The sequence below is a fragment of the Rhopilema esculentum genome, chromosome 10 (genome assembly GCF_057945365.1).
Source record: "Rhopilema esculentum isolate cy_ngs chromosome 10, ASM5794536v1, whole genome shotgun sequence".
Taxonomy (NCBI): domain Eukaryota; kingdom Metazoa; phylum Cnidaria; class Scyphozoa; order Rhizostomeae; family Rhizostomatidae; genus Rhopilema; species Rhopilema esculentum.
The window spans coordinates 3,435,569-3,448,165 of NC_142824.1; the positions used below are offsets into that span (position 1 = coordinate 3,435,569).

At 35.5% G+C, this 12,597-nt stretch overlaps 1 protein-coding gene across 1 annotated transcript; it reads right to left on the bottom strand.

The window, feature by feature from the left end:
• Window positions 1-217: 217 nt before the first annotated feature.
• Window positions 218-6,289, bottom strand: LOC135690259 (UPF0764 protein C16orf89 homolog). The gene is made up of 5 exons (XM_065207768.2): window positions 5,830-6,289; window positions 4,798-5,220; window positions 3,174-3,513; window positions 2,561-2,601; window positions 218-1,637 (listed from the first exon to the last, which is right to left on the bottom strand). Exons 1-5 carry the CDS (start codon window positions 6,074-6,076, stop codon window positions 1,333-1,335), a joined length of 1,356 nt encoding a protein of 451 aa, XP_065063840.2. The 5' UTR covers window positions 6,077-6,289; the 3' UTR covers window positions 218-1,332.
• Between the last annotated feature and the right edge of the window lie 6,308 nt (window positions 6,290-12,597).

Consider the following 12,597-nt stretch of genomic DNA (forward strand, 5'->3'; position numbering starts at 1 on the left):
CATCTTGGTCATCATATTGAAAATAATAGGCCCAGGTAACAACCTTGTGGAATCCCAAAACGTATGACCATTGATGAAAATTTTCAATCTAGCTGAAGCACAAATAGAGTAAGCCTGCCTATTTGTGCTTCAGCTAGATTGAAAATTTTCCTTCATCTCTGTTCCAACAACAACGTACTTACTCTAAGAATAAAATTTACAGAAAACTGACAAAAAATACATAATGGCCAATTTATTTGGTATATTAAGATTTACTTGGTGAAGTTCACTGACTAATATAAATTCAAATTACGGGTGGCTGAAAATCCATTGAAGCTAGAAAAACTTAGGCAGTAGTGTTACAACAACTAAACGGGATACACTCATTTTTTATAAGAAACAAATATCGACCTTGAGTACTCCAGTTTCTTAACGCTTCGGGAATTCCAATACTATGATGTAATTAGTTTTAACATTCGGGGTCTTATATTCAATTTTTCATGCTAGGAAATTTTTCCAACAAAAACTTGCTGAGCAGGTTCCTTTTCAGCTGTATACAAAGACAATTATCGATATTTCTATTGTTTTCAAATGCTCCAGATATTTCTGTCAAGACAATTTTTCAAAACAAGAGCGGTAACTGTAGTCGCTGAAGCAACTATCTGCGTTTCTGAAACCAGAGGTGGCGCCAGAAATCTTCCGACAAAGGGGTTGGAGCTTCCGACAGGGGGGCTAAAATGACTAAAATAAGCAGTTTTCGTACGTTATTTTGTCAAATTTGCTCCGACAATAACCTAAAATTTTCCTCCGATGGGGGGCTAGATGCTACCGACGGAGGGGCCGTAGCCTCCCTAGCCCTCCCCTGGCGCCACCACTGTCTGAAACAATTTTTGTTCTATCCAGGTTGCAAGAGGGAGCTTTTCCAGATGGTCTTCGACGTTTTACCCCAGTTTACGTGTATTAGAAATATATCAGTTCAATCAAGCTCCAGCCAAAATTGTAGAGCCCTTATTAAAAATAAGGGTTTTATATTTCCTTTGTTGATTTATTTGTTCGAGTGGTTTCTTTGAAAACATAAGAAGCATTTTAAAACACAAAAGTGACTACGAGTAAATTGTTGGTCAAATTGTGACGATTTCAACAATTTGTCGACCGTTTGTGGCCTGATCTTGCACTACATTGACTTCAGCCTTAAAATAAAATTTTCGCTAGAGCAGAGTGTGATCCGTAAATGATGTTTAATCAGCTAATCTGATGTTTAATCAACAGAACGATAAATTATCATATTATCATAAATTTCATTTTTCCACAAAAATTATTAGGAATAAATTTGCAAACCGTCACGTTTGAATTTCACACACTGTTGAGACCTTTGTACTTTCGGAATATAGGCCCTACTCTTCTTCTAAATCTTCTAAGGTAATAAAAACCAAAGGCAACGACCACAAATACAACAATACAACGAAAAACAACAAACATGTTTTCGGTTTCGTCGGTACCCTCAACTCTCGTCTGGGAAAAAGGCAGAACATCAGATAAGTCCTTTTTGTTGCTTGGGTCCTCGGCTCCCTTCAGGCTATCTGGATGGCTCGCAAACCAGTAAGCGTACATTCCAAGGCAGCCTGTCGCCACTCCAGTGAAATGAGCCGAGCAGCCATCTATGAATGAAAATGAATGAAATAGTATGAATTAAAAGCAATATAAAGTCGAAAATTTGAGAAAATGAAAATATTTAAGAATAAATGTAGAAAACTTAGAGACAAACTCAGAGGTCCTTTTAAATGGAAATATGTGCTTGATTTCGTCATTGTATGCACTATAAAGCTTCATGTACGGTATTATCGTAAATCCCTGATTTAGGCCCAAGGGGGCTTATCAATTAAGAGTGCTTATTAAAATCAACTTCGAGATACCATACGAGATACCTTTGTAATGATACAAAAATTGATTTTTAATTTAAGATATGAAGTTTTTACTTTTAAATCATTCAAGGTAATTTTGCATTGACGGTTTGAAAGGTTTGAACCCAGCAATGTTGGGGCAGGGGCAGAGTTATTAGATCGATTTCAATAGTTGAAAAATGTTGGGAATTTTGGCAGTTGTTGGCTCATTTGTGTATGTTGTCGTACATGCGCAATGATATATTATCGTGCATGGGCAATGAAATATTGTCCGACAAGCTTCCCCTTCGTTCCTAGAGTGTTTGATTTTACTTCTTTTAATGTAGTAAGGCTTCCCTCATGTGATGTAGCTTGTTCTGCAGAATCCACCCTGTTGCGTGCTTGCTACAATGCTTTCAGCTCCAATGATCAAGTTGAAAAAGCGCTCAGAAAAACTTATGGTTTTCGGTATGTACTGGTAAAATACTATATGTAAACTTTTATTATTACTGCCATGAGTGTAAAAAGATGTGCTCTGCATAGCAAGCCTCAGTGCAGGGAATAGGTGATAAATAACTGAAGATAAAAGTTGGAATGAAATGTTGGGTGAAATGTTGGCAGAAATGTTGGCTCGTTTTTTATGCTTTAGAAATATGATACAGTAATGACCATAAAAAGTATCATAAACAAAAATATGATACCTTGCAGCACCAACTCTTCTTTAAGTCTTCTGTTGTGGAACCTACAAATATGATGACACAGAGACTTTCTTATTGTACTGATGTTCACATTTTTGTTATCATATTTTTCTAACAGATAAGAACTGGATTATCAATAATAAATTGAACTACAATTAAGTTAAGTAGTTTTTTCCTATAATTATAGATACTTTCATTCAACCTAAACATATTTGTCTAAGTAAATGCTGGATAGCACATCAATTTTAAAGAAGTTTGAATATGAAAACAAATTTTAATATTGATTATATCTTTCGTTGCTACACTTGAAGGAATGAATATCTGATAAATGACATTTTGGTATAATGAACAGGACGGTTCTATGTTGCTACTCTGTGTTCCTTACAGCAATCATCAGGCTATAACAGATCATCAGTTAATAAGACTAACTATACTAACACACATGGGGAGAGTAGTTTGGACAGTTGCCTGATTATTGAATTGACTAGGAAACTAAGAGCAGCATCTTAAAACCATCTTGTTCTGCAAAAGTGTGTACAGCTCTGCCTACATGACCTCCAGCACTATATGACAGACTGGCAAACAGCAATTTTCTTTTTCTGACAAAAGCCTATACCTGACTATTTTGGTATCTTCTTCTTCTATTTTAATTGGAATTCCAGTAACCTCTCTTGCATCATTATCCTCCTCTTGATTTTTTTGCTTCCAACAACCTGATGGATCTTGTAGTTCCAATATCACACTAAGAAACTTTGTATCAAAACACTGTACCACTCCAAGCATCTGACAAACAATTACTTGTTCTGCAAATAAATCTTTTCCAATTTCATTATCAGCAGTTTTCTTTTCTTGAAATGTTTTTATCAGTTGGTGGTAAATGTTTGCCCCCAGGTACCTGCTCTGGTGCTGCCATTCCTCATCATTACCAAACTTTTGCAACACTCTAGCACGACAACCTAGAAAATATTTTCTATGTTAAAACAGTATTCTCAGCATTTTGAAATCTGAGACCAAACATTATCAAATTCAATATGATTAGATGGCTCAGACAAGATCAAATAGATGCAAAAGCTCTAGAAAAGGAACAGTAATTAGTTTAAAATAAGTGAACAAATAGAAAACAATAAGAAGAACCAGTTAGCATGCCAAAATTACCAATCCTGGGAGGCACAATGTGCAGAAGTTTAGGTTCACCACAGGCACAAAAGTCATGGTGGGATGAAGTGGAAGCTTGATCAGCTGACATTTTTTAAAAAATTTTACAGTGTAAGTAAACCTCATTTATTGTCAGTTCAACGGAGAGTTATTTCTAAAAAAGACATCATGCTGCACATTGATTTTTTATTGATCGATCTTCAAAACTAAAAAAATCAGATGAATCTGGTTGGAATACCTGGAAAATTTGTACAGTTTCATAGTTTTACTGCAAAGAGACCTTATTTTTGTACCAATGAATTATGGATGCAATTAACTTATAAATTAAAACCACAATATATTTTGGATATGCAGTAGACTCATGAGAGCTGTGCATTATAATAGATTGGCTATGAGTTTGAGTAGCTGTTTCTTCCTTAATTTTGAAATTATTTCAATTAGCTATTATAGCTCTGATATTGTTTGCACATGAAAAGGAAATTGAACAAAAACAATATTGGGCAAGGTCAAAATAGGAAGCTATGTTCCATGTTTTAAACAAACGCAACAATTTTCTATCAGACCACATCCTAAATTTTTGTATATTTGTAGAAAAAAGCTCAAACTTTGTGTGAAATATTGCCTTCAGTGCTGGAAAATTTGTGAACACTTTGAACTTTACTTTTTGAATTGTTAATATTTCCTTCCTTGGTTAATAGATCAAAAAGAGAAAGAAGAGATGAATAATTGCTTTGTAAGCTTTTATTTAACGCTAGTTTAATCTTTAGATAAAGCCTTTAATCTAATTGAATGCCTTGATTTGAATCCTTAATTAAATGTACTCTAAGTAGACAACTTATCTAATTAACACCTTAAAAATCGAGTAGAAGAATGGTTTAAATCTAAGGTTGATTTTCTCATATATTTTTATGATTGTGACATAATGGCTCCACTTACACAGGAAGGCAAATCATGTCAGCATGCGCCCCCATAAAAACATTTTAGCTCTATATTGTGAAATGAAAAACATGAAATTAGATGTTTTTCCTGAGCTGAGGTTGCAAATCATAATGTACACTTTTGAAAGTAAGAAAAACTTCAATTACCTCTGTTTTCTGCAAGTAAAAGAAACAGACCCTGGTGAGTCAGATAGTAACTGTCAGCACCTTTCTTGGTCATCAGATCCCAGCATTCATCAGAGACCTGACAAGGCTCTTTGACTCCGTCTGACTGACTACCAATCAACCCAGTCATACATTTATCACTTGCTGATTCATCAAAACTGTCGTCATCATGTAAAGTTACTTTATGAACCAGAGATAAATCAACTGAGTGGTAGGGCATTATAGAAAACCATTTTCCATCTATCAAATGCTTAAATTTGTGAAAATAGGATGAGTCCATTGATTCAAGCTTGAGGAATCCTCTCTCAGCTATTCTAACAATACTTGAGTGAATATCAACAAGACGGTTGAATAATACATTTCTTTTGTCCAGTTTTGACTCAATTATTGCTTTATTGAGACCGCCTAAAAGAAAAATGCATAACATATAGGAATATAAAGATAATCATAATGCAAAAAACTAAAAAGAAAAAGCCACATGCTGAAGTTAAAAACAACATAAGCAGCTTTAGTTATAGCTATGCACAAATACTGCTTTTTGTGTTGCTGATGCTTTTAATCAGGAGTCAACAATGACAGCATACTTAATGCTTTCCTAAGCTTATCCAATGTCTGCCACATTTTTTACTAACTTTAAAATGTTTTGGTACAATAGCAATGTGTACCATTCCGTAGGTCAGCAAAATAAATTTTTAGGGCCTAAAAAACAAAACCATTTCAGAAACAAAAATTTATTTTTGATTCAGAAAACAATAACAAAGATTTACTTACACAAAGTACTGAAATTAATGAAACAAAATATATATTTTCAATTGGTCTATTGAAGGCATGACATCGGGATTTGGTATTTGTTTTTTAAGACATGAAGAATACCAAGAAAGAATTCAAAGGTTTCTGATTGCCTATTGGATAAAGTAACGGTTAATAATAGAAAATCATTAAAGCTTTCTAGAAGTTTCCGTGTAAAATGTGAAGATCAAACTAAACAAAGCAATAAGTGAAGCAAATACAAACCTTGACCAACACGGAGCCCAAAGACAGAGTCAAGATTAACTTTTTCGATGTTTGATGAGTAAAATTCTACAGCCTTTTCAAGTGAGTCCAAGATTTTGTCTGTCCAGCCATTTGCCTTTACATTGGAAAGCTTCAAATCATCAACGCTTTTGACACTTTCTCCTTGGTATAAGCAAAGCAGATTTATAACCAAATAGGACAAGAAATAAGAAAAGTTAAAAGACTTCTGTTTGTATAGCCTTGTCATGTTTACCTCATGCGCTGATCTGTAAAATTGATGTTCAAAACATCCCCGGCTTTAAAGAGCATTGACCTAAATTAAATATAAAAGCTAGACAATTCTTTGTTATCCAGGATACATACAATATAAAGGCGAGATACTGAAGGCAAAAACGTGTTCATCTCGCTCGAACACATTCTTCCACTTCATCTAGGCAACCATTTTGTTGCTGCTGTTGTTTCAGTACCAAGTCTTCCGGGTTCTTTGGGGGCGCGGGAAGAGTACAGGAAGGATGATGGTGGTGGCCCGGCCACTGGCGGCCCACTGCGCTCTGGGGGACAAAACAAAAATTTTAGGCCACGCCCTTTTAGCACTAGAAAAAAGCCCTTTTACAAACAAACAAGGAGAGCCAATTTTACCTGAAAGGAACGCCCATAACTAACTGTTGGCTATGTAAAGGCAGTTTGAAAATCAGTGGATGACATCAAAAAAAGTAGGTTGCCAAAATATTACCCCTCCACCAACATTTTCTCATCAGATTTAGACGAAATACAAAACTGATCCTGCCGAGAATTGGGGAGGACGTGTCCTCCCCCCCCCCCCCCCCCAGGTGCCTCTGTAGCGCCGCTACTGGGCCCGGCGTAACCGTAACGAAGCTCTTCCAGAAAGCCTCTTAGAAAGGGGTGTCGTTTTCCTCAATCCTAGGACAGTGAAACTTTCTAACAGGGGTGACGCTACGGAGTGTCATGGGGGGCACTGCCCCCCCCCCAAAGTTCCCAATGATCACCCCGTCGGCAGCCCAATGTAAGAAAAGAAAAAGAGCTGTCAGCACTTTGAAACTGTCGAATGGGGGATTTACTTCTTTTATAAGAACCAATAAATAGAAGTTCAGGCTGGCTTTTTTACTTTCATTAAAACTATTAGAGCTATGAGGTTTGGTTGTTCTAAATTGGTTCTCAAATCATAAGGGTGTTAGCAGTGCAGTTGCTAAATATTGTGCTTAAGCAGGGCCGGCGAAACGTATTTGAAAGTGGAGGGGCCAAAATATCAAAGCCTTGGAAGGGCTTAGGAAAGACCGCCACCGGTTGGCGGCGAGAAAATTTTAGAATTATTGTGTCTTAAGGATCGCCAGAAACTGTATCTAAAATGAATTTTGACTGATAGTGTCGCATAGTCGCGTCTACTGTGATGTTGACTTGAAATAGAAAAGTTTTGCAAAGTTTTAGAATAACTACTATCTAGCTCGTAGTGAAACCTTTTTTAGATTTTAAAAGTACCCGAAATAAGATTGGGGAGAAAAATAAATGAAACACGGATTAACAAAAAACATTAACATAAACAAAAACAAAAGGTAACGAAATATCAACAGAAAAACTCGGAAATTAAGTGCTTTAACAAAAATTTGAAAAACCTTCAAACTGGACTTGTCAAAATGAGTTTAAATGTTTTATCTTTCTTAGAAGGAATGGATTATCCAAACGATCAAACTCTGAAGTTTTCACGATAATACTTTTTAAGAACAAATCTGCCCATACTTTATTTCTTATATCCTGTTCTGTAAGTTTGCTGTTACTGCGTATGTTTATGTAACTGTGCATATCTGTTTTATAACTAACTAGAGAATAATTTACCATTATGCGTTCACAGTTCTTTTATATTATGCCGTGGGAAATTTAGCGTGTATTATATTTACTCAATTATTTCTTTTTGATTGTATTCCCAATACTAACAACAGTTTGTTTGTTTATTTTGATAACCATAGATACGTTCACTAATTGTAACATAAGGGAGTGTTTAAACTATTTTATTCAGATTGGTTGTGAGTTGTTGAAGTGTAGTGGTGATTTTGATTGATGAAATGTTATGTTATTTAAAATGAAGTTATGTCCTTGAAAGTTGGAATCTGTACCGCGGAACCAGTAAATATATTGCATATATCCTCAAAAAAGTTCTTTCCAGCTGTTTCTTTTTCTTCTTCTCTCTTTTTGTAATGTTTCTGAGAAAGTTTTCGTTAGCAAATATACCTTGTGCGCAGGTTTAGGCAATGGAAAAAATGAAACTCCGTCATTTGTGCTGGCACCAAGTTATTCTGGACTAGGTTTCTCGATCTATATGCTAAATCTCGCCAAATCTCCATTTCGGAGCAGTTACTATATCATAAACACAGAATTGTCAGGAAAGACGTCCTGTGCAGTAAAATACCACAGGCTAATTTTCATTTAGGTTTGAAAAAGTTCAACCAATTTCTCGATTTCTATCAGGCCCTTTGCGTTGCTTTTTAGAATTTGTTCCATTCCTGGGAGGTATCTTTTGAATTTTTCGTATTGCCACGAATGTTCTATGTTTTTTCATGTAATCCACACCTTCTGCAACTTATATTATCACATCATATTTTCCTTTGTAATTAGCATTTAAATCGGTTTAGTTTCAATTTTAGTAACTTTGGTCCCTTTTTATGTTTTATATATTCTTTTATTTCAAGATTTCTTTATTTTAATGAATCTCATTTTTGTTTCATCGCTTTTCTTAACTTGCTGCTCTATCCTCTTTATGATTTTGCTTTTTACTTTTTTTTTCCAATCTTTCCTTGATAGATCTGAAATTTGTTTTTCTGAGTATTGTATAAATTTAGTTCGATCATGTAATTCATTATTTCATCATGCCAGCAATTTCTTAGGTTAAGGTGCTTTTTGTTCTTGGCTACTTGTTTTGTTTAGCGTATTCCTTTCATGCTTATTAGTTGATGTCATAATTAGTGATTTGTCAGAACGTTCGTCATTTTCATCTTTACTCATTTCTGCATAGTTTGTTTCCGTGAACATCTCCTTAAACCGTGAATTCTAATCTCATGCTTTCGGTGTTTCTTTGACTCGCTTTTCTTTTCTCTTCACCCAATCAGTTACAACTGCCCTTGGATCAAACTGACCTAATCTAGGTATATTGTAGTGGATGTACAAATGCATAGTTTTCTTCTTTTCATCAAACGATTTTCATTAAATTACAAATTCAATGTCAAAAAAACCATTTTTTCAGCAAATTAATTAATTACACGTTACGTCATTTAAGTTAGTTGTTCACAATTCAATTATTAAATCCCAAACTACAAGAAGAGCATTGATGAAGAAATACTCTTAAATACAATTAAATCAGCTGACGGACCCACGAAAAAAAATAAAAATAGAGCTATCAAAGCCATGTGCCCGGTTGACGTGACTTGACGATATAAGTTTACAATTTATTTTGCTTTGAAGAACAGTAAGAATGAGATAGAAGAAATTGAAATGAAACTAGAACAAAAAAACAAAGGAAATGAATAAAGAAAAAATTACATTGAAGATAAAAAATGGGAAAATTAGGTTTATGACATGTGCTAGTATTTTAATCATGTTCGATTAGGTCAGACTTTCTGAAAGGTAATGATTCATTTTATTTTTGAAAGATATTTTGTTGTTGGTTTTCTTCAAATCTAGTGGCAGAGAGTTCCAAAGTTTAATACCGTCAAATGTAAGAAAATTTCTTTTAGAGTTGGTTGATATCGCTTGTAGGGAAAAACCAAGGCCTGAAGACTGTCTTGTATTGTAACAATGTTTTCTTGTTTTTAGACATTCATGTCCAAGAGTAGTGTCACTGGTCTTCTTATTAATTTGGAACATAAATTTTGCTGTCTCAAGTTTGTATAGTTTGTCAAAGTTCAATAGTCTTAAGCGTTCAAAAATTGGGTCACTATGTGCAGTATACGGAATAAGGTCAGTTACTCTAAAAGCTTTTCGTAAGTTGAGTTTCAGGGGCTCTAAGATTGATTTGCTCTTACTGTGAACGGTGCTCTGCTAGAAGGACACCTACTATTGCAATTGTAGCATTGCAATTTGACAAAAGTAGTGTTCTCAGATATTTGCTGCTAGAAAAACCAACAAGATCGCCAATCTTTAATGGCAACAGATTCAGTCTGAGCAAACTAGTCTATGAACATTCTCTATACCTGATGTTTCTTCTAATGTTAAGAATGGTTTCAAAGTATAGTGGCTTGGAATGATTCAAGCGACTTTGAATGATATAATTTTTAGGTACTTTTTTCCTTCGCTGCCTAGGAAAGTTTTGACGTCGGTCCACTGACGAGAGGGATTTGAAGAAACTTTTTCAGTTTCTTTCTACAAGTTGGTGTCTGCACATTCATTGTGATAAGAGGGTAAGAAGGAAGGGTAGTGTGAATACTCAATTGACTTTGGATCACAAACTGTTAGGGGGGTATATCAGACCGTATTTCTGAAATAGGACTCTGGAAATCGGGTAGCAGTGCTAGTAAGTCAGATCGACAGCCATTGCAAAAAGGCGTAGCGTAGCTAAAGAGTCTGGGGGGGTTGACTATGCCCTTTGAAATGCCATTTGAAGCAGAACAGGCCGTGCCATTAGCTGTTGTCATTGGCTTGTTTCTTATTGCTTTCTAGTCATAGAAAGGGGACGGCTTTTTGGAACACCCAACAATTAAAAGCATTCTCGAGAAAAGTCCTAACAGACTTACCTTGTCATAAAGAGCAATTTTAGAGGGGCTCTGCCTTTCTGAAACCTTCGGGCGAAAAAAGAAATAGTCAACAAGTACAAAGAATGAGGTACATTGACTGCAATATTTTTAAGGTCTTTAAGCAGATTCGGACTTCTTAACTAAGATGACGTTAAATCCCTAGAAGGTCGATTTAGAAGAAAAAACTGCAAGAGAGACGTCTCCTTTACATTGAAACTTTATTTCAGTTCTTAAATGTCGGTTGTTTGTGTGAAACTCTACATTTTACTATTAGACTTGATTAGGAATAAGGACAAGAACATTTTGGCTATTTCTCTAACAACAAGCAGTGACACTTTCTACAAAAACGGTACAGCAAATAATTTCATACTGCGTAATTTTAAAATTTTAGAATAAAAGATAAAAAGCACCAGATTTTTTGAAAATTAAATAGCAATCTAGACTGGCTACACATTTTCACCAGCATTACAAAAGTTAAAACGTCTTTTTCAAAGACAAAGTGTGATCTGAATCCAGGGGCATCACTTAATACGTATTGTTGGGGGGGGGGGTTGGCTGCATATTTGCCCTGCAGAAAAAATTTTGCCCTGGCAATGTTGGTAACTGGCCCTCAGTTCCCGTAACACTAAAATACTGCTTAAGTTGTTCTCGCTTAGGGTCCTTGCTCAGTGTGTCTACAAGTTCAGCGATGTGTTGCCTAACCTTGGGGAGACGAGCAAGAGAAAGTTTTTTTTAAAGAGTGGGCAACCCTCCATCCTGGATTCAAATGAGCTCATTTTTACAACACACTTTCGATATACACACTAGCATCTCACAAGATAAGATTATCAAAGCTTCCCTCTATGCCATCAAAAATTATTATGGGGAAACTACCCTGCTGCATATAAAATACAACAGATGGTGATTTTTATTCTCAAACATAATTATATTGCCTTTACTCTCTTTTTTCATAAGAACAATTTTATAAGAACACGAGCCAAAACTGGTCAAATGTTGAGAACAAATTAAGAAAAGGCTGAGGCTGAGCTACCGTAAAATGTAATTTTGAGCAATGTTTCATTTCAAAAACGAGGAGTTTTTTGCCATCTTGGGATGCTTCTTTGGTGAATATTCAAGGATTGCGGCAAATGAAGGTTTTCTCACGCACTTTGTTGGCAAATGAGACCTTGACACCTCCCTAGAGCGAAAAGCTAGCTATCGCACTGCTTATACCCTATAAATTAAAGAACAAGTTAAGAACAATTCGGCCTCAGATTTTCGAAAAAATTAAGAACAACCAGCCTGAACTTCAATTTACTGTCTCTTATAAAGGAGAATGTAATGGTAAATTTTATTAACCTCCCTTAAGACACCGCAATGGGGAAACACTTTGCCCCAAATCATGCCAACATATTCATGACAACAATAGAAAAACATGTCTTGAGAAATGCCCCGATGGGGTGTAGTCGAATATTTTGGAAAAGATTTGTCGATGACATAATCTTCACCTGGCAAACACAAGCTTGAAAACCTACATCAATATATACAATACACCCTATATCATCTACAAAAATAGATATTAAAACCGTTTATAGTCGACTCCCTTCTTAAAGTCGCGCTTCTGGTTACAGTCAAAGCAAATTTAGACCCAAATATGCAAAACCATTCCATCAAATTTTGACCCAAATAGCCCCGTTTACAGTTCCTAGTTTTCAAGCAAGCGGTGCTTGTCTTTTTAGTATGGTTTTAAATAAGACACAAATATCAACCAAAGGTGAAAGGAAATCAGAATCAATTTAGAAATATATTCCACCCAGCCCAAGATCACGCTGGCAATTTTTACTTCGTGTCACTGGTAGTCTGTTTCATTTTACTTTTGGAGTAGACAAATTACAAGCATAACCTACTTTCTTGTTACAGTTACATAAGAAAAAGAACAAAACAGATCGTTGGTAGAAAATATTTGCCCTGCAAAAATCAGTTTTGCCCTGCGAAAAGGTCTACTTTCCTGGTTTGGGGTGAACCCCCCTTAAGTGACGCTCCTGTCTGA

Excerpts from the sequence above, each read along its gene's own strand:
- LOC135690259 (XM_065207768.2), bottom strand. The coding sequence starts at position 6,076 with ATGACAAGGCTATACAAACAGAAGTCTTTTAACTTTTCTTATTTCTTG. Across the intron at positions 5,221-5,829 it reads TGGGCTCCGTGTTGGTCAAG|GCGGTCTCAATAAAGCAATA; the intron begins GTTTGTATTTGC and ends TTTTTCTTTTAG. Across the intron at positions 2,602-3,173 it reads GAAGATACCAAAATAGTCAG|GTTCCACAACAGAAGACTTA; the intron begins GTATAGGCTTTT and ends TCATATTTGTAG.